This window comes from Spea bombifrons, chromosome 4 (assembly GCF_027358695.1).
Source record: "Spea bombifrons isolate aSpeBom1 chromosome 4, aSpeBom1.2.pri, whole genome shotgun sequence".
Taxonomy (NCBI): Eukaryota; Metazoa; Chordata; class Amphibia; order Anura; family Pelobatidae; genus Spea; species Spea bombifrons.
This window is the reverse complement of record NC_071090.1, coordinates 46,630,521-46,656,040: the sequence shown is the minus strand read 5'-3', so window position 1 is coordinate 46,656,040 and position 25,520 is coordinate 46,630,521. Positions and strand designations below refer to the sequence as shown.

General features: G+C 37.3%; 1 protein-coding gene across 1 annotated transcript in view; it reads right to left on the bottom strand.

Moving 5' to 3' along the window:
- MYRFL (myelin regulatory factor like) overlaps nucleotides 1–24,584 on the bottom strand; it is a 36,945-nt gene extending 12,361 nt beyond the window's left edge. The window contains exons 1-20 of the mRNA XM_053464594.1: nucleotides 24,226–24,584; nucleotides 20,756–20,846; nucleotides 19,632–19,690; nucleotides 18,066–18,243; nucleotides 16,254–16,342; nucleotides 15,565–15,715; nucleotides 13,224–13,419; nucleotides 12,875–12,951; nucleotides 11,829–11,939; nucleotides 10,535–10,625; nucleotides 8,792–8,992; nucleotides 7,441–7,549; nucleotides 6,680–6,789; nucleotides 5,585–5,748; nucleotides 5,398–5,461; nucleotides 4,845–4,924; nucleotides 3,753–3,824; nucleotides 3,195–3,253; nucleotides 2,403–2,549; nucleotides 1,357–1,407 (exon numbers count right to left, since the gene is read on the bottom strand). Coding sequence (XP_053320569.1) covers nucleotides 1,357–1,407; nucleotides 2,403–2,549; nucleotides 3,195–3,253; nucleotides 3,753–3,824; nucleotides 4,845–4,924; nucleotides 5,398–5,461; nucleotides 5,585–5,748; nucleotides 6,680–6,789; nucleotides 7,441–7,549; nucleotides 8,792–8,992; nucleotides 10,535–10,625; nucleotides 11,829–11,939; nucleotides 12,875–12,951; nucleotides 13,224–13,419; nucleotides 15,565–15,715; nucleotides 16,254–16,342; nucleotides 18,066–18,243; nucleotides 19,632–19,690; nucleotides 20,756–20,846; nucleotides 24,226–24,280 — 2,155 coding nt within the window. The 5' untranslated portion in view covers nucleotides 24,281–24,584. The remainder of the gene's footprint in view (nucleotides 1–1,356; nucleotides 1,408–2,402; nucleotides 2,550–3,194; nucleotides 3,254–3,752; nucleotides 3,825–4,844; nucleotides 4,925–5,397; nucleotides 5,462–5,584; nucleotides 5,749–6,679; nucleotides 6,790–7,440; nucleotides 7,550–8,791; nucleotides 8,993–10,534; nucleotides 10,626–11,828; nucleotides 11,940–12,874; nucleotides 12,952–13,223; nucleotides 13,420–15,564; nucleotides 15,716–16,253; nucleotides 16,343–18,065; nucleotides 18,244–19,631; nucleotides 19,691–20,755; nucleotides 20,847–24,225) is intronic.
- Nucleotides 24,585–25,520: the final 936 nt, after the last annotated feature.

The window sequence follows — 25,520 nt, the reverse complement described above, 5'->3', positions numbered from 1 at the left end:
TTTTGCTCATCAAGCTAAGCAATGGCCAAGTTTAAATTGACCACAACATTAAGAAGGTCCAAAAGGAAAGCAGGGGTTTCCTTTTGGTTAGTTAGGCTACAAAACATTTTTCACATGCCAGCTCTCACAAGTCAATGTCCACTAGTCCATGGAAATCTTATCTTACTAAAGTGATGTAAACCAGAAGAAGCCGACCTGTAGCTAAATACCTTGGATTTATTCCTTTAACACAGTTGATTACGGGTTAATTTGCAGGAGAGATGCAGCTTCAACGTATCAGCTTTATTATACATTATGAAAGGTAAACCCTATCAAATGTACGATAGTAAAATGGTTAAGCCACCCCTTTTGGCAGGAGAAGCTCATGGACTCCAGGCTTTCACAATGCACAAATACATCAATGAATTGAACCCATAATTCACCTGCATAGTCCTAATTTCACTGAATTAACAAAACAGTAAATTATTATATATTCAGTTAAGCTACTGTTTGAGAATATACCAGTAAAAGCTCCATATTGTAGATCAGTAGTTAGCAATGCTTTATTCTGCACTAGATATAAACAGACTGCTAAAGGCACGTTTGACAGTATATATTATTAGTGATTATAGCTAATACATACTACTTAGAAAAAAATAGGGTTTATGAGAAAATTGCAAGCGACAAAGAACGTTATTTCTGTAGATTCTGGTACCTCTATGACATAAATTATGGAGGTTTTGGTTATATTTACCCTAACTTCTCCCTTCTAGGAAATCCCTTGTAATTAGGGAGTAAAGTATATTGTAGCTTATTTTATAGGCCAGATGTCATAGACTTTGTTATTGTATGCAAGAAGTTAAACATCTTCTATAAATATAAAGGTTTGTAAATGCAATGTACACATGCATACATACAATATATTAATATTTATAGGATAAAATCAAGCCAGGGTTTAAACCCAGGTAATCTGTGGTTAATAAAAAGTGATCTGGTTACTTATTATTAGACCCTAAACGGTTTCCCTGACTAGTTTTGGAATATGTCTATATTGACATTGTCGCACAACAATGCGTTTAGATTGTAAATTAGTTTAAGAAGGGCCGTCCTCAGCCAACACCTGTACTGTAAAAACAGTTAGGAAATAATAGCTTCTTGTCTCATTTCAGCAGATAGGATGACCCTTGTTACCTTCCTGTTATGTCGACCTTAACCTTGTTTACTTTGTGTGACTTGATTTTTGTGTGACTATGATTTTATCATATACTTTGCTTTTTACTTTACCTTTACTGTATATACATAGGATACATAGAATATACATAGAAGAAAGAGCATATTACTACTGAACAAATATGCTACATTAGGATATCAACTTACAGTCACTTGAGAATCCAGGCCACTTGCTTTCAAGTACATTATTGATATTTCCTAGAATAAATACATACTTGCATTAATTATATAGACAGATAGATAGATAGATAGATAGATAGATAGATAGATAGATAGATAGATAGATAGATAGATAGATAGTTAGACAGATATATATATATATAGAGAGAGAGAAAGAGAGGGATAGATAAAATGTTAGGCAGGTCTATTCATTAAACACCAGGTGCATGTCATTTGAAATGTGGGTGTGCAGCAACAAAAGCAAACAAGTTGGAATAAAGTCCAACTCACATTTCCACTGGCATAAATTACCACTCACAGTTGACTCAGTGCCAGCTGGAAAAAGCAAGCATCTTGGATTGTTAACCCACCAGCTGTTTGCAAGTTGCATGTGTGCCTATTGGGATGGGGGGTTAAAATGAAATAAAATACCCTCAGAGGTCATACTTCACCAATGCCTTTCAGGTCCATCCCTTGTACATTAGAGTAGGGGGTTGACTCCCTACCCATTCACCTAAACCATCCTCGTGTGGGCATTATGTGGAGACAAGTTTTATTACTGACAGATACAAACTCCTACCTCTAACTACACAGAAACGTCCTGTAAAGCTACTGCTTTTTTTATTAAGCAATCTCCAAACATTAACTATGCATTATGCAGGGCTGACCAAGCCCTTTTGGTAGAAAAAGCTCAATGCAGTTGGCTCTCTATTACACCTAGGGGAGTCGTAGCCTGTTAATCCATTCACCCTTTTTCACCGATTCACCAATATCTCAGGATTACATAGAGGATTACACAGAGTGTGGGGTTTGTTAAATGAAAAATTTAAATGTTACTACTGAACCCACAAACATTTACAAAATGAAGACAACAATAGAATAAATTTTTGAGAGGAAGGGTTCCACGCTTTATATATTTAATCACTGGAGAAGGTTCTAGGAGTATTTTTTTAGGTGACACATTTCTAACATATCTGGTATAGTCTTAGAAAGTACAAAAGGAGATTGTACTGGATCATCACCAATGTACTTACTGTTTGTCTCATCATCATTTTCATTCCTTAGTTTAACTTGCGGAATTGTGCAACACTGTACTTCATCACAAGGCAGGAAATCACAAAAATTTATTTCTAACAATTTGTCTGGAGGGTGTGTTTCAGTATAGGTAGTCTCACTCACTGCTGCAAGACAGAACATTTGTAGACATATGAAGGTATAATACGCCCAATGGGCAATCAACACAAAGCTACGGTATAATTAGGCCATCCCTGCAAAAAGTGGCTCCCACTGTGCAATACACAGCCACCCATGAAACCAAACATATGATTAACTGTCCCAGGTAGCTTCGTTAATATTAACAACATTGTGCAAATGTTTATTTTCATTGGATCCTAGGTCAGTGATGAATACCAGACTAAGTGTGGGAACCCATGGTTTCTCAGTTATTCTTTTTTTGGTTGTCTCCACCACCTCTACTCATTGTTATTTGTTTTAATCAGGTTCCGATGCACCATATGACATATAAAAAAGTAAAACTTTAGCCAAAAAACAAGAAAGAGCCAAGCCTGATGATTTCCTCCTCTCCTTAGTGTGTCCAACATCATATGTCCAAATGAAGAGAATTTCCTGTGGACAGTAGTTCATCGTATTTGAAATATCTACATTAGTTGTGCATATCAAGGAGATATTAACTAAATCAATTATGAATAATCATAAAACACAACACATTTCTTAGCACTATATAAATGAGATAACACAACATCAACACAATTGGTAACATTACACATTCGGACACAAGAGCAATGCTCTGCAAAAAGCCAACATACCCATCATAGTTGTATAAATAGATGGCATCAATGAACTTGCAACACTTGTATAATTATTACTATGGAAGAAAGAAAAAAAAAATATTCAATTTGTAAATGAAAAAATAATAGAAACGGTATCTTATAGGTTCCGCAACTGCTCGCAAAATTTTTTACAGCTGTTCACATCTGTACACTGCAAAAATACAGGATATATTTTCTGGTTTACACTTTAAAAATCTAGAACCTGTGCAATATCTACAATATATATCTATATATCTATATATATATACATATATATATCTTGTTTTTCGTGAAAACAGCTAGCTGTGCTAACATAATTGCAAAATATTTTCTAATGATCAATTAGCCTTTAAAGATTATAAACTTTGATTAGCCAACACAAGTAGTGATGGCATTAATGGAAGATATTCCATTGAACATCAGCTGTTTCCAGCTACAATATTCACTTACAAAATTAACAATGTCCACACTGTATTTCTGACTCATTTGATGTTCTTTTATCTTATTAACAAGCTCTAGTCAACTAAAGATACATCAAACAGAGTAAAGGCTTACTGTAATGGCGGTTCTCTTTCAATGGCTTCCTCTTGCACATATAATATATACAGAGTAGAAATTGTCAAGGCACTGAAAGAAAGAATTTCACAATGAAATGCCCTACTATACATTTTGCAGTGTTTCACTGGCACTTATAGATTTTAAACACATCCAGTACATATGTTTCCATGGATGAAGACATCAGCTGTGTGAACATATTTAAAAAATGAATTTCGGGGATCAAAGAGAAACCTAAACTGATGCCACTCATTCACTAATGCATGAGTTGGCAAGAGAGTTTGCATGAGAGTTGCGATTTCCACTCACTGTCATCATTATACATTAAGACTGGCCCTGGAACAAAGGGACCAAGATTACCGAGGGTTAAACTGATGCTCAGCCTGTGGCCATTTGGATGGCCTTGGCAGGATCCCCCATGATTTTTTGCCCCATACTAATGAGGCAGGAGGAGGGGTGCACTCAGGGCAGTCAGGCTATATAATGGATTGGGTTGTGGTTGGCTGCAGGGGATTTTTTGTAGAAAGGAGAAACTGTCTGGTGGATGGCGTAATATATGCTCCGTGTGGGAGCAGCCCGAGGGAAAGCTGCAGGAGCGGTGAAAGGTAAGCAGGGGCGGGATATATGTATATGTGTGGATGAGATGGAGTGTGTGTTAGTGAGTATGAGTTAGTGTGTGTAATTGCGTATATGCACAGACCAGTTGTTTAAGTTGGGGGTCCTGGGACAATTTCTCGCACCAGGGCCCCTTGGTTTCTAGTTATGCCCCCGGAAGATGGTGGTCGGTGGTTACATTTATGGTTCATGGCAACCGTCTAAGGTATGGTTGTGCACAAGTCCAAGAGCGGAAATGCGGAATACTCCCTGGACGTACGCCCAGGTGATGCAGATGGTGGTATTTGGCTGGTGGACTTTGGATATGTGGTTACGCCCATAGCAGTCGTTGTACTCTTATTTGGTTTTAATTGAAATAATTGTTGACAATTAGCCAAATATATGCAAAGTTAATGGTAGTATCATATACGTTGAAATAAAGATACAATGTTATGGGTGTGTCACGGTTCCATATACATAACAGTTATGTTTTATTACCAAAGAGCCATGACGGAGGTCAGGGCAAATACTGTAACCTGGAAAATCTTTTTAGAGCATTCTTGTTGTTTTGTTGGGACCTACAAAACAAAAGTAAATACAACATTATTATTATTATAAAAAACATTATTTGTTTGAATAGTCCTTTACTTAGGCACACTGTACTAACAAGAAATTAGGCAAAAGCTGAACATCTAAGGTAAAATTAAGTATTTCCCAGACTAGTATTTGTATTTTCCAAGGCAGCATGACAAAACTATTTTTGGTATACGCATCCGGAAGAAGAAGGCATACTCTGAGCCTTGGCCGTGTCCCATCCAGTCATATGCATGACAAAAGGGGTAGAAAAGATGCAGCAAGCAGTCCCACTTGGGCTTCCCAAGCCCTATATCCCTCTTACTGGAGGCATAACTGATCACTGAGGTCTGTGCATCCAATAGCACCATATTTACTTTTGTCACCTGGACAGCCTCAATTTCTGTGCAGGTAGATAGAAATCTGGTGTTGTAGTAAATTCACACACATATTGAAGTACGTATTTTTTTCCTCAAACCTGTTTAATTTTCACTGGAACTGGTCTTCTTGGTACTGGGACAGGACTAATTCTGTTATGTGTCCTATAAATCCAAATAAAAAGATCTGTGTCATTGGATTCTGCATTTTCTCTTGGATTCCTACAGGCATCGCCTTATGTAGCCCAGAAAAGAGGTCAGATTCTTTCCTTGTTTCAAAATGCTTACCTTGAAAGAGATCGCTCACTCTGGGCTGCTTTTAAGCTGCTTATTCTTTTCAGTTTGTCTAGTTTCTGGTTCCATGCTTCAAGCTCCTCAATCCTCGTCTCGAGGTTATTAGTAAGTTTACAGAGCTGTTTCACGGCACCAACATTCTCCATAAAGATTTGATCCTGAGAAGAAAACAGAAAACCATGCTTTTGTTTGTTGTGTTTTTTTTGTAATGCCTATTGTTTTCTAGAAACATTTATCATTTGTCAATGTTAGCCTCCCACTCATGTATGTCTTCTTGACTGCTGCCAGTTAGCAATTCTGTCATACCTAATGTTACAATAATGCCCACAAAGGCGATGCGAAGTGGCACAGCAATGCGAGAAATATTCAGATTTGTCTTACCAATATTTAAAAAAATTATCTAAAAGGGTAAGCAGCAATATGCTTTGTGATAGAAGTTTTACTAAATGTACGTTAAGCCTCAATAACTTCCTCAAGCCTTGTCATGGACATTCAGAGGCTTTACTTTGCAGGAGAGTTGTGGTTTAATCTCATGTTACCACGGCCAACCATGGCGAGCTTCTGCTTCAAGAATACCTGGAGTGGCCCATAATAATTTTAGGTGGTTGAAACCATAGCTTTTCTGCAAACTCTCCCGCCAGCTGATGCTTTAGTGAATAAACACTTTTGTCTACCTTTGGAAGCAGCTTCGGGTTTTTAAATATATTTACAGAGTTATAAACAATATGACCAATAACACAAGACTCAAATGCAATAAACTTGTTTAATGAGTACTAAATGAGTAATTACTGGAATAGGATAATAGGAAAATACTCTTAATAAAAATAATTAATACAATTAATATGTACGAGTAGGGCGTCAAGGTCAACTCTTGTCCTGATCAATGTATTTGGAAAAGTAGAGTTGGCAATGGCAACCTAAAAGTCTGCAGTTACGTTTTTTCCAGACCTAAGTTGCACTACTGTATACAGCACTGTGTTTAATTTATTTTCCTTGTACCTTTAAGGTTGTGTTTAAATAATCATAACCATTTTGGATTATTCTGTGGGTTTTGTGTTGAAATTACATGTGATACCGGATCATCATTACCTTATCCACCATCAAAAAGTTGTCTATTGTTGCTCCATTTTCACATGTAACAGTACCAGCTTCCTTAACAGCTTGAGGAAGGACATTTTGTACCTCCTGAGCAATAATGCCTGAAAAAGAAAACATTTACATTTAACCATGCAAATATAAAAACTTGGCTTTATCAGTGTACTATTACAATCATTCTCAAACATATTGGTTCTGGGAATCAATGAAAGAAGGACAGCGAAAAAAGAAAACAGACATACCCGTATTAACATTTTTGTATTGGTTTGTAGCCTTGTTTGGTTAAATGCCTGCTCCTGCTTTACCATAAGACACCTAGGCTTATTTCATCCCTCCTATCTATCTAAGGATCAACACTGACAGTCTAGGGTTCCACTGGTCATTTGCAGACCACAGTTTGGTCAGCTTACAAATGTACAAGGAAAATGTAATTCTGAAACATTCAGAAAGTTGGGTGGCTTTTGCTTAAAGTCTTAGTGTGCAACTCACTTACTCACATTTATTTACAGTTTATTTCACAATAATTTACTACAATAACCTATAGCTTGTGCTTTTTTTATTTTTCCAATCAGTGTATTTGGTTTTTTTTATATATATATATTTAGGATGGGTTTGAGATCTGCAATGACCATTTACTTCAAAATATAGTAATCTATTATGTTACAATAAGGCTAGGACTCGATTCTAAATAACTTTAGATCAAAGCCACCATAGTGGCTGCAATAATTGCACGTGCCCCGCGCTGTACAGCTTACCTGTCTCATGAACAGAATCTATCCCCATTGCTGATGCAAATTCTGGCTTGTAGTCGTACTCAACCAGCCTCATCTGAGATATCCTTTTTAGCTGTTCCATTGTATCAACCTATGTCAAGAAAACATCAAAGCAATGATCCCAAGTGTGACAGAATGGCCAGGCTGGAGCCATCGATGAGTACCTTGGGGGCCCTGTTTGACAGGTCATTCTGTCCCACCAAGTCAATGGTGTCTTGTTCATAGATAGAAGATTTGTTTTTGAATAATTGTTCTATCAAAGGCAAACAACCAAAGTGATTCTTGGATTCCACAAGTTTGAGACTCATATCCCTCTCAAGTCCCTCACTGGAACCTATATACCTTTATGTTCTTTTCTAATATGGTGCACATGAGTGTAATGTAGCCACTAAAATATCCCTAACTAAACAGAACATATGTTTCTAAATTTGTGTAAATAAAATGATTTGGCAGCATCCAACCAAGTTTAACTGGTGATAGCTGGTGCTGTCATACTGGAGCCCATGCTTGCTTTACATGTATGGTTGATTCTGTTTTTGCTGAATTGGGTCTGATTACATGGACTACATCATGCAGCAAAAAAAGAGTCTTGCTTCAGAAAATAAAATACTGCCTATTGATCACACACCATACCTTTCTAGAACCATGCAGCTCAAATAACTGTAAATATGCTTCGTACCTAATCATAGGTGACAGAGGGGAGGCCAGGATGTCAATAAAGAGAAACCAATTGCGTTTTCAAATAACTTACAAACTGATGACAAAAAACGAAATGCCTGAAGTCAGCATCCATATTCTATGGGCTGGTATTGTGAGTGCGCCACTTTTTACCCATTTGCACCACAATTGCTCTTTACATATAACCAATATCCACAGCTTCTGGGTGACTCTTAATAAGAAAAATGGATATAGCCATATCAGGCTGTGAGGAAATACAATCTTTACTTAAAGTTGATACCTTTTATTGGGCTAGCATAAAAACTGTATACAGTTACATCCCTCTTATTCCTCAGATCTCTAAGGTCCCAAAAGCATATGTAACCTTTTTTATGTTGGTTCAAGAAAAGGTATCAACTTCAACTGAAGACTCCATTATCTCGCTCTATAATAGGTTTTTCAGAACTGAAGATTTGTATCCAGCTGTAAATAAATGTAGGTTAACCAATATATTGCTAGCGATATTATATGGAAATACTCTAAAACAATTCCATAAATCTTTATTTTCCTTAAATCAGTTAGTGTCTTTATTTGTTCTGTAGAATCCACATCCAATGTGTCACTTGAACAATGAGTGCTGTTAATCAGATTGGCAGGAGATGTCCTTCAGGCTCACCTCTTGGATATTTGTCTTTGCTCGACTGTCAGATGGATGCATGACTGTCCCCATCACTTTCACATTGCCACAGACGACCAGTGCTTCATCCGGCGTGTCAGTGTTAATTCCTACTCGACCATGAGAGACAACTGTCTCTGGGACATGCCCTCGCTGCCACAAGATGTCATTATCATTCATAAACTGCCCGGGGTTGGAAGCCTAAGAAATATGAATGTCAGCAGGACAATAACAAGAAACATAAGCCATTTGAAATGTTTGTATCCAAAATACATAAGACAATAACAATAAAAATGTTGGTGGTTGGTCGGAGTGAATCATTAACCCCTTAGGGACAATGGGCGGTCCCTAAACCCATTGAAAACAATGCATTTTGAGCCTGTACATGTATGGGCTTTGCCATTAACTGGTTAAAGAATAAAACAGGGATGTTTGGTCTTGTATAAAAACTGATTGTGGGTTAAGTGTCATATCATCACAGTAACATATGGAATGGTCTTTGTACTTTTCACAAACATTGCACAGAATGACTTTTTATATATAACAAGAGATGTGTCTTGTATAACACATAATAATGATAGAAAAACACTAGATGTATTCTTAATACTAAACAGCGGTGCCACTGCCAAGAGTCTATTTACATAAGGTATTGTACAGTTTTCAGTTGTTAATGTATTTTAAATAATGATTTTTCTTTAGAAAAAGCTGCATAATACTAAGCAAAAATAAAGGCCCTTATTATATATATATATATATATATATATGCAAGATTCAGTGTGTGCCATAGGAAAATGGGTGTTTTATTTTCGTGAAAGTTAACTACTAAAAATAAAAAGATAGGCGAATGTTACGTAAGTGGTTCTTCCAAATAAAAAAACAGGATGATTTTATTGCATAAACTTTAAAAAAAGGTGTTACTGTATGAGTGGAGAGTGACAAAAGAATCACCCTTTGTGTGCTGTCATAGCTCAACCTAAGACTTTAATTAGAGTTTCAATATTGTAGAGCCTAAGGTGAGTGAATGAAGTATGAAATAGGGAATGAATTATAAAGGAATACACAGTGCATACTGTACATTGTTCTAGTACATGTCTGACAGCATTTCACTGGAATAATCTGCTATATGCTGATGTGTAGTTCACCCCACAGTATATTGCTCAATTCCTATTATTAATATGTACTTTATGAGGAGCTTGCTTTTTATAAAAAACCAGGACTGCTGCATCTGAATACATAGCTCATTATTTTCATTGACACATATCTAATTAGTATAATTATTATTTGTATGGACATCTGGTAGTTCTGCTAACTGATATTTTTTGCAGTGTGTGTTTTGGGCATAGTATCCCATTTGTAAGTCAGTGCAAGAAGTTACTACTGTGTTAACTAAAGCCCAAGCAGGAACTTGGGGATTGAATGTGGTGATCAACTAGGGATTCAGTCTGCCAGTCACTTCTGGCAGCCTTAATATAATCATGATGGAATCTGTAATCACTGGTAAAGAGGCAAAAATTGGATGTCCCCAAGTCATCTTTTATTAATGTAATTGATACCAAACTGCAACAATTAAAACTTCGCAATCAGAGAGCTAACCATCAAGAAAGGGCAGGTCCAATGCACCCTTGCAGAAGGGATAGGATATGTGTCACCTTAGACATTGAGTATTCATTGCATCCCCAGCAGAGCTAAATATTATGAACATGGAGAGAAGACAAATTATCACAATGGTAGTGGATTACTTACCCTCACAATGATTCTGTCCGAGACCTGAGAAACAACCAGATATGTCTCCCCTCGACTGACAGCATACAGACCAACCGCTAGCATGAAGTACCTAAAAAGGGGACCATCAAAGTTTTTTTTAATATATTCAAAAATTATGCCCATGTTGACACAGAATGGCTAGTCTACAGCGAAAATCGGGGCACTTTGATATATGCGGAACAACATTCCTGCAAAAGTGGTAGAACAGCAATGGACATATCCAATTCCTTGCCACTTACAGGAAAAGGGTTCTGTGCATTCTTAATGACTTTTAATTAGGAAGCCTGTGTTTAAGCTTGGATATCCAAAAACTGTGGCCCTTGAGGACTAGCGTTGTTCACCATGGGGTTGAAGTTGATACTGTGAAGGGATTTGAACATGCATGAGAAAAGTGTGAGGCCAAATAGAAAACATATGGTTTGAGATTTTTGACAGCAGGGGGGCTAAATGGGCCAAATTGATTTCTGAGCTGTCCGAATGTATGTTTCAACAAAACTGAACATTTTGTTGTGTTATTATTTTTAACTTAGTTTCCTACTTTCTGTCTAAGGGCTGTTACAATGTTTAAAAAGGTCTAAATAAATCAGGAAAAGAAGAATATGTGCTTCCTTTTTCTAGTAAACAAAAGGTGGCTGTAATGTTGCATGTATGAGGATGTGTGGTGGTACGTACTTCTCCACATTTCTGGACTTAGTTGAATGTATTCTAGTTATATGAATAGAAATATCAACATAACATAATACACATTTTCTGAATCGAAACAATAACAGAAATTCCTAATGAAGTTCTTTTAGGGTCCTAAGTGAAAATTATAGAATCGCTTTGGATATGTACAAATGGAAACATGAGGGATCTCACATTTTCACACCAAAGATTCAATTGAATGTAAATTTTCATCTGTCTTTTGTATCAATCAACATTTCCGTGTTTACAAAGAAAGTATTAGGATGTAGCTTTATCTCTGCTCCCCATTGCTTAAACATAGTAACTATTAGTAAATGCAGAGTTGTTTCTAATTCAGAATTCCCCCTTCTAACATTATAGATGACAGCAACAGCATCAAACATGAACAGGTAGACTGATGAGCACTGGAGAAGGCTATGCTTACTTTTTAGGTTTAAGTCATCCTGCTCTTAACCCTGGAAGGATTTCTACACAACATTTTGGTGTATATGGACCTACAGTAAGATAGTCTGGATGATCTTGTGAACGGTGGCCATCTTTGAAATATAATCACTTTGAGTTAGAGACTAAGTAGACCGCATCTACTTACCGTTGGTCTGGGTTCGGTTTTCCTTTTTTTCTCATGTTATTAGCTGTTGTTTCACTAAAATGCAATCTTCCCAGTGTAATTTTAGTTATGTGATCTGGTGGCAAATTAACCCTTAAAAAATGACAACAATAAAAAATAAACAGGTTCTGTACTCCAAAACACAGGGGTCACTTCACAAATAATATGGAAACCAGTAGACCATAGTCCAATAGGGAAGTGGTTTTAGTAAAACGGGAGAACTAGAGGGTATGATTTAAAGTTAGAAGGTGGAGGATTGAGGGGCAATGTGAGAAAATTGTACAGGCAAACATGATAAACAAACTTAAGAAAATCTAATTGCGCAATCAATAAGTAAATAGTAATCCAACAAGGGTAGACTAGAAGGGCCAATTGTTCTTTTCTGCTATCACTACCCTTGTATCAGATGGGGACTTCTCCAAGGAACTCTGTTTTTATTTTCTTTATTTGGGGGAAAAAAACCCAATACTTGCTTATTTGGGACATGGGATATTTCTTAAAAATAAATAATAAAAAATAACATTTACAAAATAAAATTAAGCACACAGTTTTGTCTTAAAAATCTCCTTTATGAATCTAGTTAATCTCCAAAGTGCCAAAAGGGAATCAGGTAGTGTTTATACAACATATACTGGAGTCAAGCCACATATGGCTAGCGACAGAGGATTAGGGGGTGGGAAATATATGATATGTCTGTTCATTGTCACATCCATTTGCTCTGAACCGCCTACAACAATGGATTAACCATACTGAGCCATTAATTAATATTAATAGCACAAAGTAAAACGTCATATGATGACACATACTTATTATGGTGTCATTTTCCAGTACTGAACTCCCACGCGTTCAATTTACCAATAGAAGGGATGAATAAATAAAAAGAATGAGACAATTAATTTTATGAATAATACATTAACTCCCTCGCTTCAAGATAAATACTGCATACAATTTTGAGTACACAAAACAATAAATATTGCTAAAGCCAAAAGCAATTGTTCCTGCCACGAGCGGATAAAAACATTACTTACACAACTGGATTGAAGGGTCGCTTGCTGCGGTCAGACTGGGACTGTTCTATTGTTATTGTCTGGTTTGGTGTTTCTACCTACATGTCACAAAGTAGATATAACAAATAGTACATAACATAACAATTATGAAACAAGAGGTAAAGAGGGCCCTGCTCAAAAAAGCTCACAATCCCAAAGTAGAAGTAAAACAATGCGTGTTATAACTTTTTTGTATTAAAGTATGACCATATTATTTAACATAACGGAATATGCTTTTAATTTATCTTGTGACTATTGTAAATGCTATTGTTTGTTCTATTATTTACACTGATATCTTGATCACTTGTTCACTGCTAGTAAAACAGCTTACTTTCACTCCAAAGACTTTGAGATAAAACTCTGCAATAGGATTCGGGCCATGTGGTGTCTGGATATATTTTGGCGTTCCAAGAACTCGGATGTGCACCGTAACCTGGAAGTGGTTCTTCTTCTGACATACAAAGGCGTCGTCTACTGTTGAAAAGTTAAAGCCTTTATCTGTGATAACCTGGAATCCCATAGCAGGGCTGGACAGAAAAGCAGATGTTTTTAGGCAAATTACCAACACTTAAACATGTTACAAAACAGCTTCTATATATATATTATACAGACAAAAGTATTGGGACACCTGATCATTCCACCGAAAGGGACTTTTATGACATTCCGTTCTAAATACATAGACATTAATATGTAGTTGTCCCCCCCTTTGCAGTTATAACAGTTTCTTCTCTTCTGGGAAGGATTTCCACAAGATTTTGGAGTTTTTTGTGGGATCTTTTCTGCCATTAATCCGGTAGAGCAATTGTGAGGTCATGCACTGATGTCGGACAAGAAGGCCTGGGTCGCAATCTATGGTCCCGTTACTGTAAGTAAGGGGCCCAACCCATGAAAAACAGCCTAATGCCATTATCTCTCCTTCACCAAACTTTACAGTTGGCACAATGCAGTCAGGGAGGTAACATTCTCCTGGCATCTGCCAAACCCAGACTCTCCCATCTGACTGCCAAACAGAGAAACGTGATTCATTGCTCCACAGAACGCGTTTCCTGTGCTCCAGTCCAGTGGCGGCGTGTTTTACACCACTCGTTCCGACGCTTGGCATTGTACTTGGTGATGTGAGGATTGCATGCAGCTGCCCGGCCATGGAAACCCATTCCATGAAGCTCCTACTGCACAGTTATTGTTCTGATATTAATGCCAGTGGACTTTGGAACTCTTCAGCTACAGAATCAGCAGAGTGTTGGCCTCAGCACTCGGTGACCCCACTCTGTGACTTTACATGGTCTTCCACTTCGTGGCTTAGTTGCTGCTGTTCCTAAACGCTTCCACTTTCCAATAATAGCACTTTCCAGTTAACCGTGGAATATCTAGCAGGGATGAAATTTCACAAACTAACTTATTGCAAAGGTGGCATCCGATCACAGTACCACGCTAGAATTCAATGAGCTCTTCGGAACAACCCAATTTTTTTCACAAATGTTTGTAAATGCTGACTGCATGGCTAGGGGCTTCATTTTATACACCTGTGACAATGGGTTCCAATAGTTTTGTCTATATAACATGTTTGTATTGTGACAGGGTGAGGGGCATGGTGGTGGCTGGGGTCTATGTTTCAGGGAACATATTGCAGTGCAGTGTGTTTGAAAACCCCAGGGAGAATAGTTTGTGGCTTAGTTTGGGTCCCTGGGGTGGAGCATTTTGGAGAGAAGGGAGGTTCAGTGCTCCACTCCTAGGTTTACTTCCAGTAGGTGGGGGGTCCAGTCTGGGTGTTCTGGATCTCCCAGGTGGGTCATCACCTGTTGGCAATGAGTAGCAGGATGCAGCTACAAAGTTCCTGGTGAGGGATTCAGTGGTGGGGAATCCAGGCAGTGTGTAAGACTGCATTTATCTCCACCAGCGGTAAAAGCAATATTTTGTGCCAAGAGAAGGTCTGTGCTACAGTTTTTTTTATTGTTGGCAGCGGGTGAGCTGCCCAACCAGGGCCGGCCCGACAATGGAGCCCCAAGCCCTTTTTTTTTTGAAAGCGGAGGAGAGAGAGAGGGGCGCAGAGTGGTTTTCGCTTACCAAGTTGTCAGTACCCGCTCGGCGCCCCTCTCTCTCTCCTCTGCGAGCCCTCTAGCTCGGTCTCGGTGCTGGCTTGTAATGCTGAGCGCCGGAAGATGACGTCATTTCCGGCGCTCAGCATTACAAGCCGGCACCGAGACTGAGCAGGGAGACTCACCGCAGGACTGCTGAAAGGTAAGTACAAGGGAGGGTGGGGTAGGGTAGATAATAGGAAGGGAGAGTAAGGGTAGATAATAGGGAGGGAGGGAGAGGAAGGGTAGACAATGGGGGCGGCAGGGAGGGAGGGAGAGGAAGGGTAGATAATGGGGGGGGCAGCATTTTAAACTTCGCCCCAGGCGGCATTTTGTCTTGGGCCAGCCCAAGTGACCAAATTGCTATACAGGGTGCTATGCAACATTAATATGCAAAAGTAAAGTATTTGTGTCATAATGGTGTGACCTTTACTTACATAAAATAGTTAATGTTTGTTTTTTTCCTAGGAAAAAGGCTGTTGTGTACAAGTGAGTGTTATTATTTAGGGTGCGTAAAGGCTGAGTTGTATAGATTAGGGTTTTATGGGGGGTTTTATGACACTGGATTTAGAGAGATGTGGAGTCAGAGATACTTACAGTTTCTCAGAATTAGCATTATATAATATCCCCCAGTGAGCTGTTTGGTAAGGCTTCCAAGTTAAAGATTGATAGTATATGTCTGTCGAAGATATAGTCTGTTCATCACTTTCATAGCCATTCACATCGATAGCACAGTTTCCTGAAGGTACTGCAAAGAGATCAATATATCTTAGGTGTAATATTCACATTTTCAGCATTCCTTGTTCACATTGCACTCAATCTACCAGGTTACAGGCCAATGTTTGACAGGCACATTTTATAGATCCCAACAGATTTATTCAAATTGTCAAGTTATTCAAGGCTGTTTTGTGAAAAGAACAATCTTCGAACATTTCATGTTTGATTTATGATCATTTGCTGTTCAGTTATCATAACTATCGGTGACATAATAATTTCCTTTTAAGGAATATTACCTAGGAAATCATGTGAAATGATTTTAACATATGCTTTAATAATGGTTAAATGTTTTAATATAATGTATTAATATTAGATATAAATTCATGCCTTTAATGGGAAACCCGTCCATAGTAACATTATATTTTCCTGTGATAATAAAGGAGTTAGGATATGCCCAACTCCAACACTCCTTTATCCGCAATATATTCTAACAATCCCAGAAAGTAATCCAGGATATTGTTTTTTTCAGTTTTCATAAACTAGAATACTTTCGTTATTGATGCTGTTACTTTGTGTCATATCCACGTTCCAGGGCTGACATTTTTCTTTATCTTCTAAATGTGAATATTTTCTTTTCTTTATTGGTGACATGGATATGCTGAAATAAATCAGAAAAGAGAAGATTTACATAATATTAGTTAGGATGTTTTTTTGACGGTTTAAAAAAATAAATCTATTTACTGCCTTTTTCACAGGCCCAGACCGGCCATCTGGCACACTATGTGAGCATAAAAACATATCGTCGTGGCCTTAAAGTGCCTTGTCGCCAGTCTGGGCCTGCAGTTTGGCATAATGAACGGACACACACCCCTTAGTAAGCTGGTATAATTGATGTTAACCATAGCCTGGAAGATGATCTTGCATGGGTGGTTAGATGACTCTTTGTCCCCTCATTTGGTAATTTCAAACAAAACTGGGCAGAAACCACCAAAAATTAAAGAACGGTATACCAAATTGTGATGGCAATATGCCAATAGCTTAAACCTTGATATGATTTGAACAAAAATACTTTTCTGCTTACTTCCTGGTTCTATAATCAATTACTCCAGGGGAAGAATCCCATTTTCTTACCTTCATAAAACAATGGTGTTACATGGGATATACCGAGATGGGAAATGCTGGATGGACAAGGTGGGGCTTGGGGGGCAGGGATGCTATACACAGGACGATAAGAAGGTGTTCAACTAAAAGTTGGAGTTTGCGGTAGAAACCTGACTATTGGGTTTAAATTGATCTGTTTTCATTGTGTTCCCTTGCAGGATGATTATGAATTATTATTAATTATTAATGGGTAAGCCATGGAATGGGGGCTACTTGGAATGAGATTAGTGCGCACTCTCATTAGAACCCTAAATTCCCAAAGTTCTGTAATACTGTGCCTTGTGGAAATGTCGATGGAAAAAAATGAATAAAAATGTGTATACATTAGATATCTATTTAGCTGGACATTTTGGGGAAATTTGTTTTAGCAGCAATTCAAAACTAGATGGGACAGCAAGGTGGCAACTCTTACATTCAGCAACAGTATGGTGCATATGGAGAAAGAATTGGGTATGGAATCTGACAATTTCTATTATTGTTGCTATTGTTTTATTATTAGTATTATTGGATCAAAGTAAAGCTTTTTAATCCTCCCACATTTTGTGATTACTGAAACTGTGATTACACTTGTAACATATGACCAAGATGATTATTTCAATTTGCTTTAGGGCTATGTGGTCTTGTTTAGTAGCAGCACATGTAGGGGCATTTAGCTCCTGTTACACCGAGCAGCACAGCTGTCACAACAAATTAATAAACAGTTCAAAGAGCTGCAAATTTAGCCTAAAAAACATTTTCCTGAATATATATTAGAATTTTAGTGGATATGACCTTGACATTGTAGCAAGTGTTTTTGAAATGCTTCCTAAGAGCATCACCTAGTGAAAATAAGTGGATATTGCAATATCCCAGGAACAATGTGAAACATTGCTTACTTGGCAATTACATTTTTTAACTCTTTATTAGAGCTGGGGGGATCTGCATCATTCTATTGTTTCATTTTGCATCTTTTTTTACATTGTTTACATCTTTTGTGACATCAGTGGGCAGAAAAAGATTTTTTTGCATTGAAGATGAAATTTCAATATATTATAAATGTCTACTTCATCAATACGCATATAAGATCAGTGGTGCATATATGTACATATTTGCTCCAAACACTTATTCCTCATGCAGTAGAGTTCAGAGATTAGTCCATTCATTCTCCAACTCACAGCTATTTTTCAGAACTGATCATTGCTTGCTTTAATGAAATATATCTTTCATTTCTCTCCTTTTACCTGGAATTCTGGGAGAGCCTCTGTTGAGCATATGTATAGTTATAGTTCATGGAACTTGATGGAGCAGAGCCATTCCAGGGAATTCTGGGGTTATTTGCTTTCATACAACTGCCCTGTGCGACTGTAAGGGTGTGGGTGCATGAGATGTCTTGGGGCCGGTCCATGTATCGGCAAGATCCTGAAGAAAATGAAGAAATGCTGAACCAGCGAAGGGTATAATAGATAGTAGACCAAAAATGAGTATTTTTTTATTAATAATAGTCTCATACCATTAGAGGATCTCCCCAACTAGCCCATGGTCCCAAAAATAAAAATAAAAATTGTGACTGTCCAGCAAACACCAGGACTGGTGGGACATGTGTTCGCTTAATGTACTTCACATGTTAGTCTGCATATTAATAATTAATGGAGCATTAAAAAGTTATTTTGTAAGTTCTACGTTCAGGCTTTAGCCTATTGCAGAAGGCCACGATTTGAGAAACACATGTCGCAGGGCTGCACCCTGTGAGGAGTCATCTAAGTTATAGGAATAGGACTGTATTGTCATTGCCAGTAAAGTGACGGGGCCTATTACTTTTGCATAATATTTCTTATAAACCAGCCAGTGCACAGGGAGGCCATGTGGACTTCAATAATTTGGAAATAAATTTACCTGTCTGTATTCAGATGCAATTTGGCTGCTGCTATCAATGCCATGTTGTTATCACATAATGTACATTCTATCATATCCATAGATCACATTATATATAATTTTTCTGTATATGTTTAATCACTTTTATGCTAGTTAATAAATAGTTAGAACAACATTATGAGAGTAGGCTGTCAATGCAATGGTTACATTATTATTTACCCTACTTCAGGGGCGTAACTAGAAACCTCAGGGCCCCGGTGCAAGAATCTGTTAAGGCTGATGCCTTACATCATATGCCGGCGCTCAGCGTGAAGCGCTGGCACCCGAGACAAACGCCTCACGCTCCCAACACTGCACTCTGGGCAGCGCTGAGGCAGGCGGCGGCGGGGAGCGGAGGCATCCTGGATTTCTGTCAGTCAGGGGGGCCCAAGAGCTGCCGAGCGGTCGTTTTCAGCAACCGCTCGGCACCCCTTGGGCATCCCTGACTGGCAGAACTCCAGGGCCCGGTCGCAGTCGCGACCCCTGCGACCCCGGTAGTTCCGCCACTGCCCTACTTTGCATGCTTATTATGTACCAACTTCTGAAAAAAATAAAGCTGTAATAAATCTTGATCATAACAGAAGTTGTGTTGAAATGTAAATCATAACAGCTGTAGTTAGTCGTATACATATTATATCCCTCCTCTGCCGTAACTGAAGGTATTTGCTTATATATTATTTCACTTACTATTTAGGAAAACTGTACCAATTAACTAAAATATTCAACACAAACAATGGAAGACAGGAGATACAGTTGCCAGTCCAGTCCCATCACTAATGACTCAGTCAAGGTTCATGAAAACACTCCCTCTTGTCCTATTATTAATTAACAATCACATATTTGATTGCTTTTGGTTCTAAGAAGAACAATTAATAATATGAATGGACTTTACCTACCAACTATTTGTGGTGGAGAACATGGCTCGGATCCAGAATCAGGTGGTGAGTCAGGTAATCTGGATTGCATTAAAGACAGCAATAAATAATCTTATTGATAAACATATTAGACATTTGTTACTAGTCGCTAATGTTTTACTGCTGTAATTAAGATAATAGCCATTAATATTATAGTTGGTGCAGCATTTACAAAGCTTGGTAGCAGTATATGAACAAAGTAGATTAAGCAAATTAAAGAGCCACCGAAATTTTCAGGTAAGATAAGATTCCCTGCAGGGAGTGCAAGTGACCCATTGTCTCAAATCATTCTCACAAACCCCCAAATGCCAAAAATACACCCCTTCATTCATGCCTGGTGTGGGTGATTAAGGCTCCCTATGTCCTACTGCAAGACCATGTAACATTACATTAAGTCGGCCTGCCCACTATTAAGGATTATGCCCCTTCCTGATATCTGACTCATGCTTTCCTGACAGGAGACAAGGTTATTTTTCATTTGGTGTTGCAGTTTTTTTTTTATTAAAACATCAAAACTATAAAGGTAGTGTATAGCAAACTCAAAGAACCGGGGTCTCAAAATGCTCAGGATACATACTAATAAGATCCTGAGCGTTTTGAGACCCTGGTTCTTTAGGGTACTATTCACAACCTTTATTGTTTTGATGTTGTAAGTACAATTAATAAAAATTGAGTATTTTAGGTCTTTATTTTATAATTAGGGATTTAGTTCCCACTACTAGTCCCCTACTGGTTTCTCCATGTACGGGGAAGGTGATACTTGTATGTTTGACATTGTAAAGATAACTTTGGCTTCTTCAAAATAAACCACAGCTATTTTTTAAAGCATTGTGGCACAAAAAAATGTTAACAAAGTGCTATATTCCTCATTAACCCCAGTCCTAACTCTTACACTTAAACAGAACAGTTATTATGTATGTTTATTAAAAAGAATTTTAATGTATTTGTTAAAATTACTGCTTATGTTACAAAAAAAGTTGCAGATGTTGCAAATCAGACATTACCAACCTAGTTCCCACAAGTACAAAGATTAATATGTGTAATTTAAGATTGAATCAATAGCTATTTGAAGCAACAAAATACAAATATCCCTTGTGTTGCCTTACAAAGCTCCAAACGCAAAGTCATTGCTAATATATTCTTCCAACATGCTTGTATCCACCATGGGGTTCTCCAAAGCTCTGTGCATATCCTGCCCTACAAAAGAAATTGCATGTTTAGTTAGGATAAATTATGTAATGGGGAAAATGAATATATGAAATAGTTTAAAAGAGCGTCTTCAACACCGTAGAGATCAGAGATAAACAACATTAGGCCATGAGGTAGGATGCAGAGGGGAGGAAAATGGGAGGAAAATATAATTTTGCCTCTGTATAAGTCACAGAGAAGACCCCCACCTTGAATATCCAGTCCAAGTCTGGGTATCTATTCCTAAAAAATTACATTATGGAGCTTTAAAAAGTGCAGAGGTGGGCTACTAAGTTTATAAATACACACAGATCATTACAAGGCTCAAAGATATTTCATATATTTTTATTTTTCCCATAAAAAAAATGGAGCTTTTTTCTGTGGGTTAAAAATTTGCTCAAATGTTACATTTGTGAGACTGATTCCCAAATGCATACTCTTTATTTTCCACTCCATTAGTCTATGCACATAGGGCTTTTTTGTCTAGGCTATTTTCCTTGAACTAATTACCCCAGTGTATGGCATTGTGGAATTTGACAGTGCTATATAAATCAAATAATACGGTAATAATAATTGAGCATTAGTTTTCATACAAATGCGTTTTCGTGCTGAATTTCACTATTTTGTCCATGCGTCCGAATAATAAACAAACAAATGCAACATTACACGAAAGAAACAAAATACAAATGTGCCCAATAAGAAAATCATTGTTTATTCGTTCAGTCACCGCAGCTGCGATTTTAACTACATTAAAGGGAGGAGAATCTCGCCATTTTGCCTGCATTAAGAGGAGGGACATTGAGTAAGCTCATCTTTGTTTGTCCAATCAGCTCACTCCTGTCACATCATGATGAGGGCTTGTCCAATGGCTGTGCTGCATCTTTAAAAAAAAAGCAGTCTAGCAATAAAGAGAGCCTATATAAGAGCAGAGCAGGCAGGGGATCCGGTCATTTTACTGTGACTGCTTTATGTGACACTGCTGTGCTGCATCTGAGCATTTTACAGTGTCAGATTCTTCTACTTGGTACTTGGTGAGCCTCAGCCTGCACTTTTAACACAGTGTCTCACAGTGTCCCTACTGTCAAGACTAAAGTTTTGATTTAATTCATTTAATTAAATGAATTATCCTTCATAATATCCACTATTATCCTTAACCCTGTAACTCTAAGCTAATTTTGACCACCTTTCTTCCCTCCATTGGTCTTGAAATCTGTATTCAACTTCTTCTACACGTCTATTTATTTTTGATATTGCAAACAGATGGATGAATATGATTTCCAAAACCGAAAAGGTTGGATGAATTTCGTCCAAACCGAACACGGAGACAGACAAATTTCTCGAAGATGAAGAAAAAATTTCCCTCGAAAACAAACACGAAAACAAATACAAATTTTCTGCTGCTGCCCAAGTGTAATTAAAAATTATATAGTTTAAATTCTAATACCTGGTACAGCAAAATGTGAAAAATGGAAACATGTTATATATGTCAACTAAAGAAGAGATACTTTTATTCCATTTGGGAAACTGGTCCTCCATTCTTTCTCTTCTGCATCTATCAGAACTTACGTCATTTGGGTAGGGGATGCTTAAAATATGATGGAAATATATTGAGCTTGAAACAAACATTTTGAAAGTATTGAACCTTTGGATGAAGGAATTTGTCGGTTTTTGTCTAATTTTGTTTGAAATAGTCTTCATAATGTTCTAGGTCCAAGGACTTTCACCATTATAGTTGGAATGTTGTCTCCAGTCCGGGCCTATTAGCATGATGATGAAGTGGAATGGTTATTTATGCTGTGATTTGTACTTTTGCTGTACATATGGTAACAACATTGATTAATTCTGATTGGTGATTCCATTTTATGTATTTACTAAAACAGGGGTAAGTATCTCTGGACTAACACCAGAGCCACAAACGTTAAATGACAGAAAGAAAAATATTGCCATGATATAGTAAGAGATCCTAATAAAGGTTAATACAGACTAAATGCCTCCTGTTCCTATTAAATTCCAAACAACTGGCAAATTTTAGGACAAAGTGCAAAATAGCAGCATAAGTATAAATTACATAATATATCTATCTCTGGTTTTCATGGTGACTGCTACAAATTTAACCCAGAATTGCTATGCTTTGGTCAGTAAACCACCAGTGTCAATTCCCTAGGGTTAAATATCTTTATATTATCTTTCTATAATATAATTGTATTATCGTATTAATTGCTAGTAATCCCATGAGCTGTATTCAATTTATAATCCACACCATATTTTATTTAAGGTCCTAGAAAACAGTTGAGTCTTGGAGGTTATGGGTCCCTATTTCTTTTAGCTCAGCCTGTTTACATGGAGAAATATCCTAGACTTTTGGAGAAAAAAACATACAGACATTTACTTTGAAATAGTTTCCATAAAGCCCCCAAAAAATGAAAATAATGGACCCAAGTGATATCATAATGAAAAGGTACAAAACAGTATATAATTTGTGTGGGTACATGTGGAAAGTGAATCATGGTTGAACAAACATATGGTAAATAACGTCTATTTCAAAGTATTCCTTTTCTCTAAATATCCTATTCAAACAAATACATAAGCATTAATAGATCACAAAGTAACATTACAATATGACATATGGATGGGAAGAATAGATATGGGTATAATCAGGTCTGCCGAAAATTACCATGAGATCAGTGTAAAATAGTGCTGCACAGCAGTAAACTTTTAGTAGCCTTCTTTGGCATGCGACTATCACTCAGCTCCCCTTTGCATGTATGTTCTGCTATACGGGAGGAGCTGCAATATGATGTCATTTCTCTGTGTTTTGCATCATCAAGAGGCACACACAAATCTCCATTCTGATAGCTAGAAAGGTAAGCATGTAGGATGAGGCAGAGAATGTTTTTTTTAGTCATTTTGTTAATTTTTATTAGGGCACCATGGAGCCTTAACCCGGCTTAACCAATAATTTTTTTAACAATCAATAACATATCAAAATTTTAGTAAACTTTTATAGAAAGAGCCTTGAATCTTGGAAACTAATCATATTGGGTATTTGGAAATACAACGGTATAGTAAAGAAAATTTAACAGTTATGAAAAAATGGCTTTCAAGGCTTTTCAAGGCATGTTTTATTTTTGGATCAACTTCTATATATATTTCTCTGCTGAAAGACTGTATGAAACACGTAATTACAAAAGTAGCCGATAGTAAAAGGCACAAAACCTGTAACATTTTCCTTGTTTCTCTGAGTGTTATTAACCAGTTCCTAAATAAACAATCCATTTTTCTATCACCGTTATTTATTGCAAATGTTAAGTGTTTGTCTCTTTGAGGACCTTTTCAACCTCAACAAGAAGATCAGGAGGTAAAAATGAATCTAAAAAACAATATTTACCTTCAAAAAATTGTTGCAAAGCTTCATTTTCCCCTATCACATCCAGCCGATCCATGACAACTTTGGCCAAACAAACAGGTTAAGAAGACAAGAGCGAGACGATGAATTGCAGTTCCAGAAATGGTTACTGCTAGGTCATTCTTCTAAGGTAAAGATACATGATGCGTATTCCAAACGCCCGATGTCTGAGCAGACAAAGCTGCATGAATAAATAGGTCACTGATGTTCATCGTTTTTACTTCATTGTTGTTGAAATTGTTCGTTGATTAAGAATAATGATTTAAAAGACAGATGTTTTATTTTCTCTGTAAGCAGCGGTTCATGAATCCAACATTTCCTTGTTCTAAGGACCTTTGGTCTCTGTGATCAGCACGGCTCATGCGTAGACACCAAAGCAATAAAACATTAATTCTTATCTAACGTTTGTCCTTCCATGCAGGAAAGATATTTTTACGATACATATATGCTAGGAACATGATACGACTCTGCAAACATGGCTTGAGGGATGCGTTGTGTACTTGGAAGAAACTTATCTCATGAAGTCCCTCAAATGTGAGAACAGGGCATTGTTGATGGAATCCTAAATAATAACTAGCGCGCTCAGATTTTGTAGGGTGCATAGTTATAAAATTGGAAGTGTATGAGATAGAAATGGGCAGAGAATGATCATAAAGTAGAGCGTGGGCTGGAGTGAGTGAAGCTATAATGATGCCTCTCCCTTTTTTTACCGCTTACTGTTCGTATGAACTCGTGACATTATGGGCATGTCCTGTCTGTAAGGGACAAGTTAAGCCCTGCAGGTGCTTTGCTTTGGCATTCGGTATCTGTTACTACATTTTGTTTATTTATTTATTTATTTATTTTTTTTTTAAATGTGATTGCCACTTATTTTAAATCAGCATTTTTGAATGTTTATTTGTTACTCAGAGGCATTATATTACTGTCTTCTACAAGTCAGTTGAAGACTTTAGAACAGAATACCTTATAGTAAACAAAAGGGGCATTTATACATTTTTAAAGTCCATTTAGGGAAAAGGAATAATTAGAATTAACCAAGGTTCCTAAGCTTGTTTGAGCGATTATATATAATTATATATTATAGAAGTAAAATGTAATGAGGATTCCTCTCAGGGTAAATTGTTTTCAGTAGCGCTTTGGTTATAAACCTCAATTTATACACAAAAGCAGAGCAAGTTTTTCTGTATTCAAGGGACCAATCCATTAAATAAAATGGACTGGGGCAGTACTGGGGGGTGACTTATCACACCAAATATCCCTAAGGGTGTCAGTTGAAA